Here is a 15,674-nt window from a genome sequence, read left to right as displayed (position 1 = left end):
TAAATTTTATTTTGCCTCCCTCCCCTTGTGTCCCCCCTCCCCCTTCTAAATAGGAGATGTTCTCAGGACAGCGCCCAGGAGACTGGCTGGAATCAGTTTTGGAGGGTGATGCACCGCGACAGCTAAAAGTTGGATAGGGTTTCAGCAGCTCCTATATAAAGCAGGGGAGACTTATGTCACTGCACTAATTAAATTCCATCTGGGTTGTTCCTCGGGGTGTTTTTGAGCCTGCCACCCAACGCAAGCAGGCAGAGAGGCCGAGGGACAGCATGATGATGGACCTTTTTGAAACTGGCTCCTATTTCTTCTACTTGGATGGGGAGAATGGAGCCCTGCAGCAGCTGGAGATGGCCGAGGGATCCCCGCTGTACCCAGGCAGCGATGGTACTTTGTCCCCTTGTCAGGACCAAATGCCGCCAGAGGCCGGCAGTGACAGCAGTGGAGAGGAGCATGTGCTGGCACCCCCGGGACTACAACCCCCTCACTGCCCCGGCCAGTGTTTGATCTGGGCTTGTAAAACTTGCAAGAGAAAGTCAGCCCCTACGGACAGACGGAAAGCAGCCACCCTGCGGGAGAGGAGAAGACTGAAGAAGATCAACGAAGCCTTCGAGGCTCTGAAAAGGCGGACTGTGGCGAACCCCAACCAGAGGCTGCCCAAGGTGGAGATCCTGAGGAGCGCCATCAGCTACATCGAGAGGCTGCAAGACCTCTTGCACAGGCTGGATCAGCAGGACAAAATGCAGGAGATCGGGGGGGACCCCTTCAGCTTCAGCCCCAAGCAGGGAAATGTAAGCGCTGCCGCTTGATTCCTCCCGCCACCCTGGCACCCAGCTGTGAAACAGCCATGCCCGTCCCCTCCCCTCCTCTGCGGCGGCCCGGGCGGGCTGGAGGGGCGCGGAGGGGGCTCCTCCAGGAACAGTGCGAGCTCCTCGCCGGCAGCCGGCCCGCCCCGGGGAACCGCCGTCCACCTCACTAATAGCCGTCCCTCTCCCCGTTGTCTCCCCCCCGCTCCCGCCCCCGCCTGTCTGCCGCAGATCCCCAGTTCGGACTTCCTCAGCACCTGCGGCTCCGACTGGCAAAGCGTTTCTGACCATTCCCGAGCCCTAGGAGTCAGCCCCAAGGAAGGTAACTCGCACCGCGGCCGCCGTCCTCTCTCTGCGCGGCGGGGCGGCCACCGCTGGGCCCTGGTTACCCGCCGCTGCCGCGCGCCCTTCCCTTGCCCCAACGGTCGCGGCCCCTAACGGTCGCGAGCCCCTAACGGTCGCGGGCCCCTAACGCTCTCTCACCCTCCGGCGCCCGGGCTCTCCGCCTGCCGCGAACCCTGCCCGGCGAGGAGGAACCGTTTGCTCGTTTAATCCCTTTTCTCTCGTTGAGCAGGAGGCTCCACCGTCGAGTCGTCGGCCTCCAGCAGCCTTCGCTGCCTGTCTTCCATAGTGGACAGTATTTCTTCCGACGAGCCCAAACTGCCCAGCGCGGAGGAAGCGGTGGAGAAATAAATCCGGCTGCTCTGGTAGTATATTTAACGGGGATGGAGCCCCCACCCCCTTCCCTCTAAACTAAGTAATGAAGCAAATTAACACAGTGGAAAGCCCAGGCAGGGGCCTTGTTAAGGTCGAGTCAAGGTACACCTACCCAAAAGAAAATGGCTCTCACTGACTGGAGCCAAACAGACTTTCCCCCTTTTCCTTTCTTCGTTTTCTTTTTTCCCCCCTGAGTTTTGTTTTCTTTAAATTCTGTTGCGTAGACCACCCCTCTTTTTTTCTTCTTCTTTTTTTTTTTTTTTTTTTTTTTTAATTTAAGATACCTGTGTACCGGTGATCCGCTTTGTCTGAGACACCGGCAAGTTCATTCCTGTCTGAGTGAAGCTGTTGGTTGCATTTCGTGTTAGTCGTATTTAAAGAGTTCCTGCATCATTTCGTTCCTGTAAATAATTTCGGTACTGTCTTTTCTTTTGTAAACATAACAAATATATATTTAAATGGTGGAATGTGATATTGTATATAAGAACAGATGGATTTCTTGGATTGTAAAATAAAGCTCTTTGTGTTACAGTGGTTACCCTCCCTCCCCCCGTAATTAAATAATAACCCGATCCCGGAGTTAAAACTGACTTCAGCGACATGAGGAGTCAGACATGTCGCAGAGCCACGACCCGAGTGACCGGGAGGCAGCACTAAGGACAGATCTTTTTCCCTTGTTTTCTCCTCTGAGGAGTGTCTCTCCTTACTTTGCGGCGTTAATTACCCGCCTCCTCCGCCCGCTCCCGGGGAAGGCGGACAGGCACGGGTGGGTGCCGGGGCAGGACCCCCGCAGCCCGTTTCCCCGCCGTGCTTGCGGAAAGCGGTACTGCCCCCAATGACCCAAATAACAGCGTAGCTCCCCGGGCAGGGACGCTTCTTCGGCCTCGCCCCGCAAATGGCGGGTGAGCTTAGAAAGAGAAGCGCAAAGAGCCGACCCCGGTCCTAGAGAAGAGGGAGGTTCAGCGCGTCTCACCTTCTCCTTTCGGCACCGGAGAACTTGAACTCGGGTCCGGTCTGCGGCAAAACTGCTGGGCCTGGTACCCGAACGGGGGGCGGCGAGTGTCTCTGGCAGTAGCCCGGTGCCGTGGGGCTGTGGTTTCCTGCCGGGAAAGGTAACTCCCCTCGACTGCCTTGAGCCTGAGGGAGAATGGGGTCCCTCAGGGAGGAAAGAGTTAAGCGGCCGAAAAGGGGTTGGGGGTGGGGGTAACAACAGATGAAGCCTTTCACTCCGTGATGTAAAAATCCACGGCCTCTGCGAGGATGGCGGAGCGGAGCCGCTCGCCGTCGGGGCTTGCAATGGGCTGTTCGTGCCCCGGGAAGGGGCGAGCACCCGGGAACCCCGCTCTGCCCTGCACGCGCCGTCGGGGCTCGCCGGGGAGCTGGCACAAGCCAAGGGACGCTACTGCAGCTCTGGCTCGCGGGCGCTCGCTTTAACCCGTGATTTATTTTTTGTTTTCGTTTTTTTTTTTGAAAGGTCACCGCCACGTTTCGGGAAGGTCTCCCCTCTCTCGGCCGGCTCGGGCACGGCTACGTCCCTCGGAAGGGGAAGAGAGTGCCCTGAGAGGTGACTCCCATCGCGGTGCCCTCCTGCCTCCCCTTCGGTGCCACCGTGGCCAGCCTGGTTTTTAAACCAGTTAAGTATTCGCTCTAATTGCCCTCTAATGAGATACTCCGTTGTAAGGAGTAATTGCGGCGGCACGGTGTGGTGGGCACGTAGTGTGATGCGACAGTTCCCCCCACTTTGTCTCGTTTCAAATAAACCCCTTTGCCTCGGGCAACTCGGGGGCACTTCAGAAAGCGGCGCTTCGGGGAACGCGGGTTCTCGCCTGCAAATCTCTGCATTTTGGCGAAAAAGCGAAGATATTACAGTTTCCTTCTGTAGCGAAGGGACTCGATGGGCAACAGAGCGTTTCGGATGGAGTTAGCAGCTCGTCGCCTTCCTTCAGGATTTGTTCCGATCCCCGCCGGGTCCGAGAGAAGGGCTACGGGCAGTTCATTCACCCGACGCAGCCCCGCAAGGAGCCGCCTCCCGCAGCAGGGCAGGAGCGGTGCGGAAGCAGCCCCGAAACCACGCTGTCACACCGCCACCCCGCCAGCCTTGCTGTGGGGTCTGCCCTCAGCCCAGACTTTACCCGGTAGGACCCCCACGGCAGGGTCTCCTCCAGCGGCAGGGTTACTGGAGCGATTGTTTGGAATAAGTTTGCCTAAGAGGAAGGTGTGCTTTGGTTTGTTTTTTTTTTTTTCATTAAATAAAGAAAATACCTCCCGAAGAGACTCTCCGTGATCCCCGCGGCTGCGGCGGACATGCTGGGCTTCCCACTGAAGGTCCTCAGTGTGCTTGCAATTAAACTGTTTGTGTTTGATATTAATAACGATAATCTTTACCTAAGTCCCCAGCCAAAGAAAACAGGGCCCTGCGATCACAAAATCAAAGGGTAATAACTGGGTAAGGATGAGAGGTTTGCGATTTAATCAAGTCTTTTTCCGGAGAGGCCGCGCACAAAGTCAGCGAAGTTTTTTCAGGGATGTGGGTGCGCCCCCCCCCCCCCCCGCCGCCTCCCCGCCGGCTCCCTCCTTCCCGCTGCAGCTGATTTAACGCCAGAGAGGCGGGCTGCAGCGCTGCTCCCCCAAATCCCACGCTGAGCACCGGCCTCCCTCACCTCTACCTGCCCCGCTCCGCAGGGTAGCCACCTGCTCCCCTCCCCGAGGGTGCGGGAGCACCGCCAGCCGTGCGGATACGGGGGGGGCCGGCCCGGCGCTGCCACCGCCCGCCCCAGGGGCTTGCAGGGCCAGGGAGCGATGGGTGGGGGAAGACGGGCTGCCTGCAGTACCGCTGCCTTGTCACCGCTCTCCTCCGAAGTGACGCGACCGAGTGTTTAAAGGCTTTTTTATTATTATTGTTTATTCTGCATCTTTATTTTTCTCCGGAAAACCGCCCGCAACCCGGAGAGGGAGGCGGGCAGCCGGCAGCGGGTTATTTTCTGAGGTCGAAGGCAAGGCGGGCAGGCGTCGACCCAGCAGCTATTTCCACGGGGAATAGCTTGGATCGCTGCTGCCTTGGGGAACCCGTACGATTTTTCCAAAGCTTCCACCTCTCTGTGGAGAATGAGCCGGGGAATGGGAGTGGGGGGCAGGGGAGGGAGGAGGTTGAATAATTGAGCCATGTGCTCGCTGGGACGTCCCTCCGATAGCAGGAACTAGCGACTTTTCCCAGTCTCAAGGCTGCTAAAAATCCCCTCGTGTCCCTTTGATCTCTCCTGGGAGTCCCGGAGTGCCAGCAGAGGCCAATGCCTTCTTCAGCTGTCTTCTATACAAATCCCTCTGGCAGGTACTAATGTGTTTACTTAGGTGCGCACGGTTCCCAGCGCTGGGGGGAACCAAACGTTTCTCACACGGCTGGAAGCGCCCGGCCCCACCAGCCCAACTGGGAAACAGTTTTGCTGGGGGGGAGGCACGGAGGAGCCCTCCCCGCCACCGCCACCGGCACCCACCGACGGCGGGAGGGGAGAGGCGGCACGGAGCGAGAGGGCTGCGGCTTCCCTCGCGTCGGCCGCCGCCGTCCCCGCAGGCATCATGAAATAAAATACACCCCTAAATAACGCTCTCGCTGCCGGTTGCTCTGCCCTGCGCCGGGCGTTCGCTCTGGAAGCGGTCTCCAGCCGGGATTGAATCCCTCCTGAAATAGATGCGGCGCGCAATTGCTGCGGAGCGGGGAGGGTTGGGGTGAAAAACATCATTTGAACATGTTCACCATTTGCTCCCTGCCCGTCCCCAGGAGCAGTGTCTGGCGTTCCCGCTTTCCGGATTTGAGCCTCCTGTCTCCTGAAACCCAGCACTATCCTCCCCCCGTCCGTCCCTCCGTCTCCCCCCCCCCCAAAGCAGCAGCAGCAGCCTCATTAGCCAGCCTTGTAATTTGTGTTTTCTCTCCCCTTTCTCTAGTTCCACTCGCCTACTGCTCTTTTGCGACTTTGTTTTGAGATCACTTTACCAGAGGAGCCGGGGGCTCTTAAGGGATACTAATTACAGATTTTTTTTTTTTTCCTTCCTGAGCGACAGGCTGTTCCATCTTTTCTTCCCCTTCCCCCAAAATATTCAAGGAGAAAGGAAACAAATTTTCCTAGGTCCTCAAAGACTTTTGGGAAGAGGCACGTTTCTTAACAGCCCCAGCGCCGCTGGATTAGGAGTTAAAGCTGCCACCTAAAGCCCGGCACACCAGGAGAGCGGGGCTGGCATTCTGCACCGGGAGATCCGCAGTGCAAGCTTGGAGAAAAAAAACCCTGGAAGGTGATCAGAAGAACTCTGCAACCGGCACTTTAAAGATCAAGTTTATTTGTGCACAAAGCACAAATCTGTAAACAGGTCTATTTTAGCCAGCGCGAACGTGGTAAATCAAATTGTGTGTGTGTCTGTATATGTGTGTGTGTGTGTGTGTGTGTGTGTACACGCCGCAGCCCAGTGAAGAGTTCAAGTTACCGCCGAACAAACCCCCTCCTGAGGGACGGTTTCTTCAGGAAAACAATAGGGAACTGCCCCGTTTCAGATGTGGCCCAGCGAAACAGCAACCTGCACCTCGGAAGGGCAGAAGCCCGCAAATTCTGAGCTCTCCCCTCTCTGTAACTTTACTCCTTTATCAAACTCTCCGCTTTTCCTACAGTATTCATTTCAAAGGGGGCTCCCCCCGTTTATGGCCCCAAATAAACCGAAGCAGTGCAGATGTAGCCTTCCCTAGCCTTTAGGTAATTATGCATCCGCTCGTAGGAAGGATGGTGTGTGCATCGTTTTGTTTTTTTTTTTTGGGGGGGGGGGGGAAGTTTTAGCCTAAGAGTGGAAATCCGCCTTTGGGGGATTTTTTTTGGGGGGTGGGGGGAACAAGGAGCAGCTGAGGTCTCTGCAGCCCCTGCCCCAGCCGCAGCTCCCGCCGGATCGGGAGGCTTCCCAGGGGTGTGCGCTCGTGCGGGACACCTCTCTAAGGAGGTGCTCCCTACCCGCCTTGTTCCCTTGAAGAGCGGCTCCTTGAGACAACCGGATCGCCATGCCCTCGGCATTGCCTCTTCCCGAAGAGAGGCTAATTGAAGAGTCCTTTTTTCCCGGGCACACAGACCGGCTCCGTAGCGTTTGAACCGCTGCTGGGTCACCGGCTCTCCGTTTGAGTTAACCCAGGCCACATAATTTTATTCCCAGGTAGGGAAGGTTTCCTTTGCCTTCTCACAATATTTTCCTCAACTACAAAAGCCACCTGGACGAAACCAAAGGATTCCTGCGCGTTAGCGAATGCCTGTTAAATGGCTTCATTACCACTCTAATGACCCTTGCACCGCTCTGCTCAGCTACTGGTGTGACTGGGGCTCTGCAAAGCTTTTGTCCCCGGCTTGTGTAAAGTTACTTAGGGATTGCGGGGTTAGAAATTTTACACTTCCAGGAGGGGTTTGTTGCACTGGCAGCTGGGACGCATCTGTAACGGTACAAGTTTGCCTGAAAGCAGAAAATTAGCAAGCCCACGGCACTGCTCGACTGTTGTGTCTCTAGCAGCAGCGGGTCACACGAGGAGGAGAAAGAATGGGAAGGGGATTTGTCTCGGGGAAAACACATACAATTTTCTTTTGTGAGTACCTTTCCCTGCGACCCGATCCGGCAGCACTAAAATCTGGGTTTCCCCCCTCTTCGTCTCTCCTGGCTGCACGTAGCTGTGCATTTTTGTCCCCCAGTTTGTAAACTTAAACGGTTGGTGACACAGCTTTAATTACAGGACAAAGCGCCCCCCAAGATAAATGAACAAGTCTTAGGTCTGAAAAAAAGGGGTAAATTGTTTCAGGTTAGACCTGGACCACGGGCTGCGGGCAATAAAGATACGCAAGCAGACACTGTAGGTGCTATGGGGGGGTCGACATTAATTCCCCCGTGGGGAGAGCCGGTGTCCCTCACGCTGCGGCGGGTGATGGGAGATGGGAACACAGGGACGAGGAACGGCTCTGTAGAAAATGTCAGAGGTTCGTGCGTGTCCACTGCCCCTTTTCCTCTTTCCATACCAAAATCGCGAATTCCCGGGCTTGGTTTAAACTTCGAAGATGTCGCAACCAGTCCTGGGGAGGTCGTTCATTAGAGAAGTGCCCGGCTCACGGCTCTCCAAAGGAGCGGTGCGGAGCAAAATGTCTCCTGGGGACTGGAGGGGGCTTGCCCAGACAGCCCCCGGCAGGGGATGTGGTGGGATATGCTAATACAGACTGGCCGCCTCCCTTTACATGTATATATAAGGGCCTCCCGCATCAGCCAAAGGACACTTCGTCTCAGGTCGCTAATTACTGAGGAAATTGCCCCAGAGCGCTGCAGAGCGCCTCGCCGAGAGCCGGTGGCTGCCGCCCCACACGGACGCCTCCGCTGCAGGGATGGAGGTGATGGACAGCTGCCAGTTCTCCCCCTCCGAGCTCTTCTATGACAGCTCTTGCCTCTCCTCGCCGGAGGGCGAGTTCCCCGAGGATTTCGAGCCCAGGGACCTGCCCGCCTTCAGCGCCCACGAACCCCCCGAACCCGCCTGCTCCGAGGAAGAGGAGCATGTCCGAGCTCCCACCGGCCACCACCAGGCCGGCCACTGCCTCATGTGGGCTTGCAAAGCTTGCAAGAGAAAATCCACCACAATGGACCGGCGGAAGGCGGCCACCATGAGGGAGAGGAGGAGGCTGAAGAAAGTGAACCAGGCTTTTGAGACCCTGAAGAGATGCACCACTGCCAACCCCAACCAAAGACTCCCCAAAGTAGAGATCCTGAGAAACGCCATCAGATACATCGAGAGCCTCCAGGAGCTCTTGAGGGAACAGGTAGAAAACTATTATCACCTGCCGGGACAGAGCTGCTCCGAACCGACCAGCCCCACTTCCAGCTGCTCCGATGGGATGGTAAGAGAGGGGCAGGAGCGATGGGGCTGTGGGAACCCCAGGAAGGCCCGTGGGCAAGTCCCCCTCGGCCCAGCGTCGTGGGGCCGATCCCGGAGGTCTGGGGCGGGCCGAATTCAGCCGGACGTCAGAAAAAGGCGGACGGTTTGGGTTAAAACAGAACCTTTCTCGGCTTTAACTCTGAGCATGCACATGGGCTTTCCGGGAATGCATGGCGGGGACGGTAACGCTGACAGAGGGCACCCAGCAAGCGCCCTAGCCCCCGGGGGCTCGTCTTTGTGTCCCGCTCCCTTCCCCGCCCCCGAACTTAGCGCAGCAGAGGGGTAAGGCGTGAGGCCGGGGGGTTGGGACGGACGGACGGCCATGGAAGGCGCTGCCCGACGGCAGCCTGGCCGGGGGGCTGCTGCCCGACTGCCCCGCCGGGCTTTGAGGCGCTTTCCCTCCGGGGGGAGCGCCCCGCCGACCCCGGGGTGAGGGCGGCCGGGACGGCACTCGCCCCTCGCTGTCTTGCAGGCCGACTGCGGCAGCCCCGTCTGGTCGGCGAGAAGCAGCAGCTTCGACGCCGTCTACTGCCCCGAGATGGCCCACGGTAAGCCCGACGCGGGGGGAGGAGTGTGGAGGCGGGGGCTGGGGGGGGCCACCCCGCTTCCCGCAGCATTTACAGCTCGGGACCCCGCTGTAACGCCCTGCCGTCCCGTGTCCCCTCCCGTGTCGCCCCCTTCCCCAGCCGCAGGGTATGCCGCCGAGCAGAGCAGCGCCCTGTCCAGCCTGGACTGCCTCTCCAGCATCGTGGACCGCCTCTCCCCGGCGGAGGAGTCGGGGCTGCCCCTCCGCGACGCCGACTCCCTCTCGCCCAGCGCCAGCATCGACTCCGGGCCGGGGACGCCCGGGACGCCACCCCCGCGACGGACCTACCAGGCGCTATGAGCAGGGGTCCAGGGGGGGGCCAGCACCTCGCCGCCGCCTCCGGGGCCGCTGCTCCCCCCACACCCCCGGGATCGCCCCCCTTGTCTAGCCGCGTCCTGCAAACGCTTCCCGGGTGAGAGGGGCAGACCCTGAGCCGCTTGCCCCGCCGCCACAAAGCGCCCCAGCCCGGGGTCCCCCTGGGGCAGACAGACCCCGGGGCTCGGGACACACGCGATACCCTGGAACCCCCGCTGCAAATAAAACGTGCTGTAAGAGAGCTGTGTGGCCTACTGGTTCTTCAAGTGCCTTCCCTGGTATTGGGGAGGGCAGCGAGACCCGGCTGCAGGGTGCCCACCAGCATCCGTGTTCAGCCCCAGCCCAGACTCGGTCACCCCCGGCTCCGGCCTTCCTGAAGACCTGCTCGTCATGGTGGTCCTGGGCTGGGAGATGGGGTAGCTTGCAGGGCTGGGGCCTGGAAGCTTGTTTCTCCCATCTCCAGTGGGTACTGGAGGAACAAAAATGTGGATGGTCAAATTCTCTGTTCTCTCTTCATTGCTCTCCTGCTATGGCCAGATTTTCCTTTGTTTTCTACAAGAGTAAGAATATTTCATAGTTGTCTTTTTTTTTTTTTTTTTTTTTTTTTTTTCCCCTCACTGCCCCCTTCCCCCTGCAAAGCACTAGGTTTTTTTCCCTGGGTATGAAAACTGAACATGTATTCCAGGATTTGGCCCTAAAGTTGCATTGTGACTCTCCTCTGTAAAACAACTGTATGATCTAGCTCTGATGCCCTGTCGGGATATTGTACTCTCAGTCACTCTCAGTGCTCTGTGAGAGACAAACTTAGTAAAGTTAGTAAGAACAAACCACAAGTATCTCTTTCACAATCCACAAGGTACATTTCACAATATTCAGAAAGCAGTATAGATCTATTTGTTCCTAATGACTTTGGTCCCACCAGCCAGGATGAAAATTCATTACTCTATTTACATGGGTCTAGAAATGGCCAGGTCAAGTCTTCATGAGTTTCAGAGTTAACAAGTATTTCCTTCCAGGCACTAAATCTAAGTCTTTCTACCATGAAAAACTTCCAGCCCTTTGCACTTCTCTAATTGTAATCCAAAACTTTTCTACACCCCCCCAAAAAAGAGAGAGATGAGATGGAGAGATGGGCTCCTTCAGTGCATCCAGGAATGTCTCCTATGATAAACACTCTGAGTGGGAAGGGATATTCCCCTCACTAGCGTGGGATAAGGATGTATTTGCTATTTGTGTTTATGTTGTTAGCGATGGGTGGCCAAGGGGCCTGGAAGTGGCATTTCACCTCTGATAAATCTCTCACTTGAACCTGGCCCAGCTTAGTCATGTCACTGAAAGCTGCCACCTGACTGCTCTTTGGCAGCGCCTCTGAACTGAGGATGAAGGAAGCCTAGCTTAGGGATGTCCCTGTCCTTGCAGCACACCAAGGGGGCTGCATCCCCCCCTAAAGGGCTACAGTGAAGGCGAGGTGGCACCTACCTGCCTGAGCCGCTCAGCTGGGCAGCAGGCAGCTGTGCTTGTGACACAGGGCAAGGCCAGCCCGCCCCCTCCTGCGCCGCTTCCCTCAAAATCACTTTCTGCCCTTGCTATGTAACCTTGAGGTGTTTTCTTTCCCGCAGAGTAATTCAAGAGGAGCCTTAGCCAGAATGAGCTTTCTGGTGGTCCCAAGGTCCCAAGTAATCATTGAGTAAAAAAAGTGGTTTGAGACCCCTGGATTGAGGTCACGCAGAGGTACAAACAAGGTGTTCACACACTTTTGTCATTATACATGCTTCAGGAACGTGAAAGTGCCTTATCTCAAACACAATCTTTCTTGGTTATAGGCAATCACTTCCTGCGCCTTCTGTTCATAAAAATCCTTATGCAAGGCTGTGAGCATCACTGATTTTATTCATGATTTCTCGCACATGGCTGCAGTGCTGCGGCGCTCGCTCCTCTCAAACAAAATACAGTGCCAAGGATACTGCTTAGGGGCAGGATCTAATGCAGTGCAGATCATTGTAAATGATGGTTTAAAATGAGCTAAGCTGGAGAACTTTCAGCATTTCATTCTGCACTGTGCTGACCTTGGCAAGCCATCGCCTGCGAAGTATGCAGAGTAACACTAGCAAATCACATGTTGGTAACGTACACCTCTCTTTGGCTGGCAGACATTTTAAGAGTTGCAAAAAGGTCAATACTTCTGAGAAGCAGCTTTTCAGAGAGCGAGGAGAAGTTACTCCATCTGTGGGATGTTTGTCCACAGCCTCCTTGGTCCTACTAGACTAGATTACAATCTGAGGGTTTTGTTATACACATCAAGAAAACAAACTCTTAATGACAGGACATCTATAAACAAAGCTCCCATGAGCTGAAGTGTGCTGTAATCCTCGGAAGGAGTGGAAGTTAGCACCATGAAACCACTTCTAGCCCATGGACTGCGAAGAACAAGCTATAAAAGGCTGCTGTTTTGGAAGATACATTGTTGTCAGATTTGCATATTCAATAATAATAGTAAATGTAATTGAAAAGAAAGATTTGTATTCTCTGTATTCAAGTTCATTTAAAGAAGGCTGTGCCCACTAATACACGAGAAGATGATGGTCTAGAAAACCTGAGCTCCACCTCTCTCAACTCCTACTACCTGGCTGAGCGCTGCAGGCTCTGCAAGGACATGGAGTTGATCTCGCAGGCAGGTGGAGGGATGCCTCATGGCGTCAGAGTAATGTAATACAGAAGCTGCAAGTTTTCTGACTATCAGTCACTGAATGAAAGGCATAATTTTGTGCCATTTTAAAAACAAAATTAATTTTTAATTTTAATTTTACCTCTGAAAATCATGCTTTCTGGGCTTATATTCTGACTGAGGGAGGCAGCTGTGCTTTTTTGTGTGTGTGTGAAGAGCTTCTTCTGTCTTTTATCTTTTATTAAGAAACAAAGCAGAGATCTTCAGTGAAACACATTTTAATCATCGATCAAAAATTCCACTGTACATTGCAAAACTAACATAGGAACCTAGCAAAGATCTCTTACATACAACATCAGGACAAAAATCTTGCTTGCTCTATGTTTGTATTTCTGAGTTTCTTGTGTGGAAAAACACTCGTTTTTCCTGTAGGAAAAGATCAACCTCTTTCTTCTCCTGTGGTAAGGCTTTTTAAAGTGAAAAACTTTTGCTAATTAGTTCTTGGAGGATGAAGGGGTCTTAATTCATACTGTTTGTCAAAATATGCCTCGGAACACCCCAAATTCATGGCTGCATTTCAGAGGAAACTCAGCATCCTTACATTCCCCGCTCAGCCTGCTTGTCAGGAGCAGTCAGACTTAACCACAGCAGGCAGCTGGCTTCTCCCCACCCCAGACCCACTCCCTCCCCTCCTCCTCCTCTGCAGAGCTCTTGACTCGCTCATCACTTCTACTGGCTTCTCTCAGCTGGACCTTGGGGTCCCGCAGGAGGACCTACAGCTGGCCAGCCGATGACTGCTGACCTTTGGCAGGCTCTGCACGGGGGTATCAGCCTTACAGCTGGCCACAACTGCCTTCCTGGCAACTAAAGACCTAATGAGCTTGGCCAGCTGGAGGCTGGGCTGGGATCCTGCTGGCTAATTTGACCCTGTGTGTGGGATGGAGGAGTTCACCCTCAAATGTGGAGGGGGCAAGCAGTGCATCTGTCCACGTGCTGCCTTGGGGCATCAGGGGTAGGCTCCTCTTGAAGCCAACTGGATCAGTGGAATGAGTGAAAAACAGACTGCAGAGCTATATTTCTTGTGCTTTCATTGGGTTTTCTGTTGAGCTTAAGCTTCACCGGTGGCTGCCTTTGCTCTCACTACGTCTCATGCTGTTCTCTCCATTTGGTCCAAGAGGTAAACCCATCCACCAGACCAGAGCTGGACTGAGGGAGTTATCCCAGACCAGCAGAAAGGCACCATCCAGTCCTGGAGTCTGGCTTCATTTTGAGCATTAGTAACATTGATGGACTGTCTGGCAATCTGCTGGAAGATGTTGGTGGCTATGATGCCAAAGGCATCGCTCAGATCTACTTGAAGAAGGTGATAGTGGGCATGATATATGAGGGTCAACAAGCCCAGGGAGAGATCAGAAAGGTAGCTCAGTGTCTGTGTTAAATCAAGGGCATTTGAATCTGATACTCTCTGAGGGGCCTTCAAACCTGGAGTAGCAGGAGAAGAATAAATGTGTGTGTTTTATCTTTATTTCTCTGATCTTCTATGAATATATGCTTTTGAACTGATACTATTTTCTGTTTTAAAAATCCATATAACCTGTATGCTATGCAAAAATTAAATCCTACAAAGAAGTCTGATTTTTTTTCTTAAGTGCCAGGTCTTACTGCTTGCAGTGGGACTCAACTACCTAGCAGGGACTCAAGAACCCAGCAAAGGTCTGGTTGGAGTATAAAACTCAAGCTGGTGTGCCTATAATACATTATAGGGAGCCAAATTGTGTATTAAATCACGCTTGAATTCAGCCCATTGCCTTTAATAGTTGGATTACACAGAATGTATTAAATTAATAAATTAATAACTCCTTAATTAATGGTGAGCAAACAATGACTATAACTTCAATTACACCTGTATATAGCTCAGTGCAAAGGCTTCATTAGCAAATGCATCACTACTGCAACAGAGGTTCATTTTTTTTGTAAATGGAACTATTTGAATCTGCTGATAAATCACAGAATCACAGAATATTTTTGGTTGGATGGGACCTTTGAGATCATCGAGTCCAACCAACAACAACAAAAAAACAAACAAAAAAAACCACACAAAAAAAAAATCCACCAAAAAATCCCAGAACACCAAACACCAAAACCAAACCAAAACAAATACCCACAACCACACCCCACACCCACCCACAAACAGACACAAACCAACAATCTCGGGCACTAGAGCATGCCCTGAAGTGCCATGTCTACACGCTTCTTAAATACCTCCAGGGATGGCAACTCCACCACCTCCCTGGGCAGGCTGTTCCGGTGCCTGACCACTCTCTCAGTAAAGTAATTCTTCCTAATATCTAATTTAAACCTCCCCTGCCGCAACTTCAGACCATTTCCTCTGGTCCTGTCATTATTCCCTTGGGAGAAGAGGCCAGCACCCACCTCTCTACAACCTCCTTTCAGGTAGTTGTAGAGGGCAATGAGGTCCCCCCTCAGCCTCCTCTTCTCCAAACTAAACATGCCCAGTTCCCTTGGCCTCTCCTCATATGACTTGTTCTCTAGACCCCTCACCACCTTGGTGGCTCTCCTCTGGACACGCTCCAGCACTTCAATGTCCTTCCTGTAGTGAGGGGCCCAGAACTGAACACAGTACTCGAGGTGAGGCCTCACCAGGGCCGAGTACAGCAGCGCGATCACTTCCCTACTCCTGCTGGCCACGCTATTCCTGATACAGGCCAGGATGCCGTTGGCCTTCTTGGCCACCTGGGCACACTGCTGGCTCATGTTAAGCCGGCTGTCCACCAACACCCCTAGGTCCTTTTCTGCTGGGCAGCTTTCCAGCCACTCTTCCCCAAGCCTGTAGCGTTGCCTGGGGTTGTTGTGACCGAAGTGCAGGACCCGGCACTTGGCCTTATTAAACCTCATCTCATTGGCCTTGGCCCATTGATCCAACCTGTCCAGGTCTCTCTGTAGAGCCTGCCAACCCTCAAGCAGATCAACACTCCCACCTAGTTTGGTGTCATCTGCAAACTTACTGAGGGTGCATTCAATCCCCTTATCCAGATCATCAATAAAGATATTAAACAAGACTGGCCCCAAAACTGAGCCCTGAGGGACACCACTGGTGACCAGATGCCAACTGGATTTCACCCCATTAATTACAACTCTCTGGGCACGGCCATCCAGCCAGTTTTTTACCCAGTGAAGAGTACACTTGTCTATGCCATGATTCACCAGCTCCTCCAGGAGAATGCTGTGGGGGATGGTGTCAAAGGCCTTACCAAAGTCCAGGTAGACAACGTCCAATCATTCTGTTCCCCTCATTTCCATGCTTTAAGTAACCATATATGCAAGATGTTGTGGGTTTCTTTTTTTGGTGTGTTTTTTTTTTTTTTTTTTTACTAGCATGAAAAAGTACTAATTTGTTTGTTTTCCTCTCCACTTTGTAATGTTTTGAAGAAATAGAAAGACAAACAGTATTTCCATTTTGAAAAGTGTTTTTTTCTACAATTGCTCTTTTGGAGCACCTTCAGATTGAGCTAATCTTGCAATTCTGAAACTTGCTGCCTGAGTGCTTTGAAAAGCAGAGGAGGAAGTGTCTCTGCTGGCCACACTGAAGGTGCATCCGAAGTATGTATCTGAAATCCCTTCCTCAAATTTAAGGCTCTA

General features: G+C 53.6%; 2 protein-coding genes across 3 annotated transcripts; both read left to right on the top strand.

Annotated features, from left to right (window-relative positions):
• The first annotated feature begins 256 nt into the window (after window positions 1-256).
• MYF6 (myogenic factor 6) lies at window positions 257-3,787 on the top strand. Of its 2 annotated transcripts, XM_074168652.1 has the most exons (4): window positions 257-788; window positions 1,035-1,125; window positions 1,378-1,510; window positions 2,995-3,787. In XM_074168652.1, exons 1-3 carry the CDS (start codon window positions 270-272, stop codon window positions 1,494-1,496), a joined length of 729 nt encoding a protein of 242 aa, XP_074024753.1. In that variant the 5' UTR covers window positions 257-269; the 3' UTR covers window positions 1,497-1,510; window positions 2,995-3,787. The 2 variants fall into 2 exon arrangements, with proteins under 2 accessions (XP_074024753.1, XP_074024752.1); XM_074168651.1 differs by lacking the exon at window positions 2,995-3,787 and having other exon boundaries at window positions 1,378-2,102.
• A 4,004-nt stretch (window positions 3,788-7,791) lies between these two features.
• On the top strand, window positions 7,792-9,334 carry MYF5 (myogenic factor 5). Its single transcript, XM_074168987.1, has 3 exons — window positions 7,792-8,410; window positions 8,921-8,996; window positions 9,141-9,334. The coding sequence occupies exons 1-3, from the start codon at window positions 7,904-7,906 to the stop codon at window positions 9,332-9,334; spliced, it is 777 nt and encodes a 258-aa protein (XP_074025088.1). The 5' UTR covers window positions 7,792-7,903.
• The last annotated feature ends 6,340 nt before the right edge of the window (window positions 9,335-15,674 follow it).

Source organism: Numenius arquata, chromosome 2 (assembly GCF_964106895.1).
Source record: "Numenius arquata chromosome 2, bNumArq3.hap1.1, whole genome shotgun sequence".
NCBI lineage: Eukaryota > Metazoa > Chordata > Aves > Charadriiformes > Scolopacidae > Numenius > Numenius arquata.
The sequence above is the reverse complement of the archived record's forward strand: the minus strand, read 5'-3'. Positions and strand labels throughout refer to the sequence as shown.

Bases quoted from the DNA above. Each gene is read 5' to 3' on its own strand.
- MYF6 (XM_074168652.1), top strand. From the start codon at position 270: ATGATGATGGACCTTTTTGAAACTGGCTCCTATTTCTTCTACTTGGAT. The intron at 789-1,034 runs GTAAGCGCTGCC...TGTCTGCCGCAG, and splicing joins TCAGCCCCAAGCAGGGAAAT to ATCCCCAGTTCGGACTTCCT. The intron at 1,126-1,377 runs GTAACTCGCACC...CTCGTTGAGCAG, and splicing joins AGGAGTCAGCCCCAAGGAAG to GAGGCTCCACCGTCGAGTCG.
- MYF5 (XM_074168987.1), top strand. From the start codon at position 7,904: ATGGAGGTGATGGACAGCTGCCAGTTCTCCCCCTCCGAGCTCTTCTAT. The intron at 8,411-8,920 runs GTAAGAGAGGGG...GCTGTCTTGCAG, and splicing joins CCAGCTGCTCCGATGGGATG to GCCGACTGCGGCAGCCCCGT. The intron at 8,997-9,140 runs GTAAGCCCGACG...CCCCAGCCGCAG, and splicing joins CTGCCCCGAGATGGCCCACG to GGTATGCCGCCGAGCAGAGC.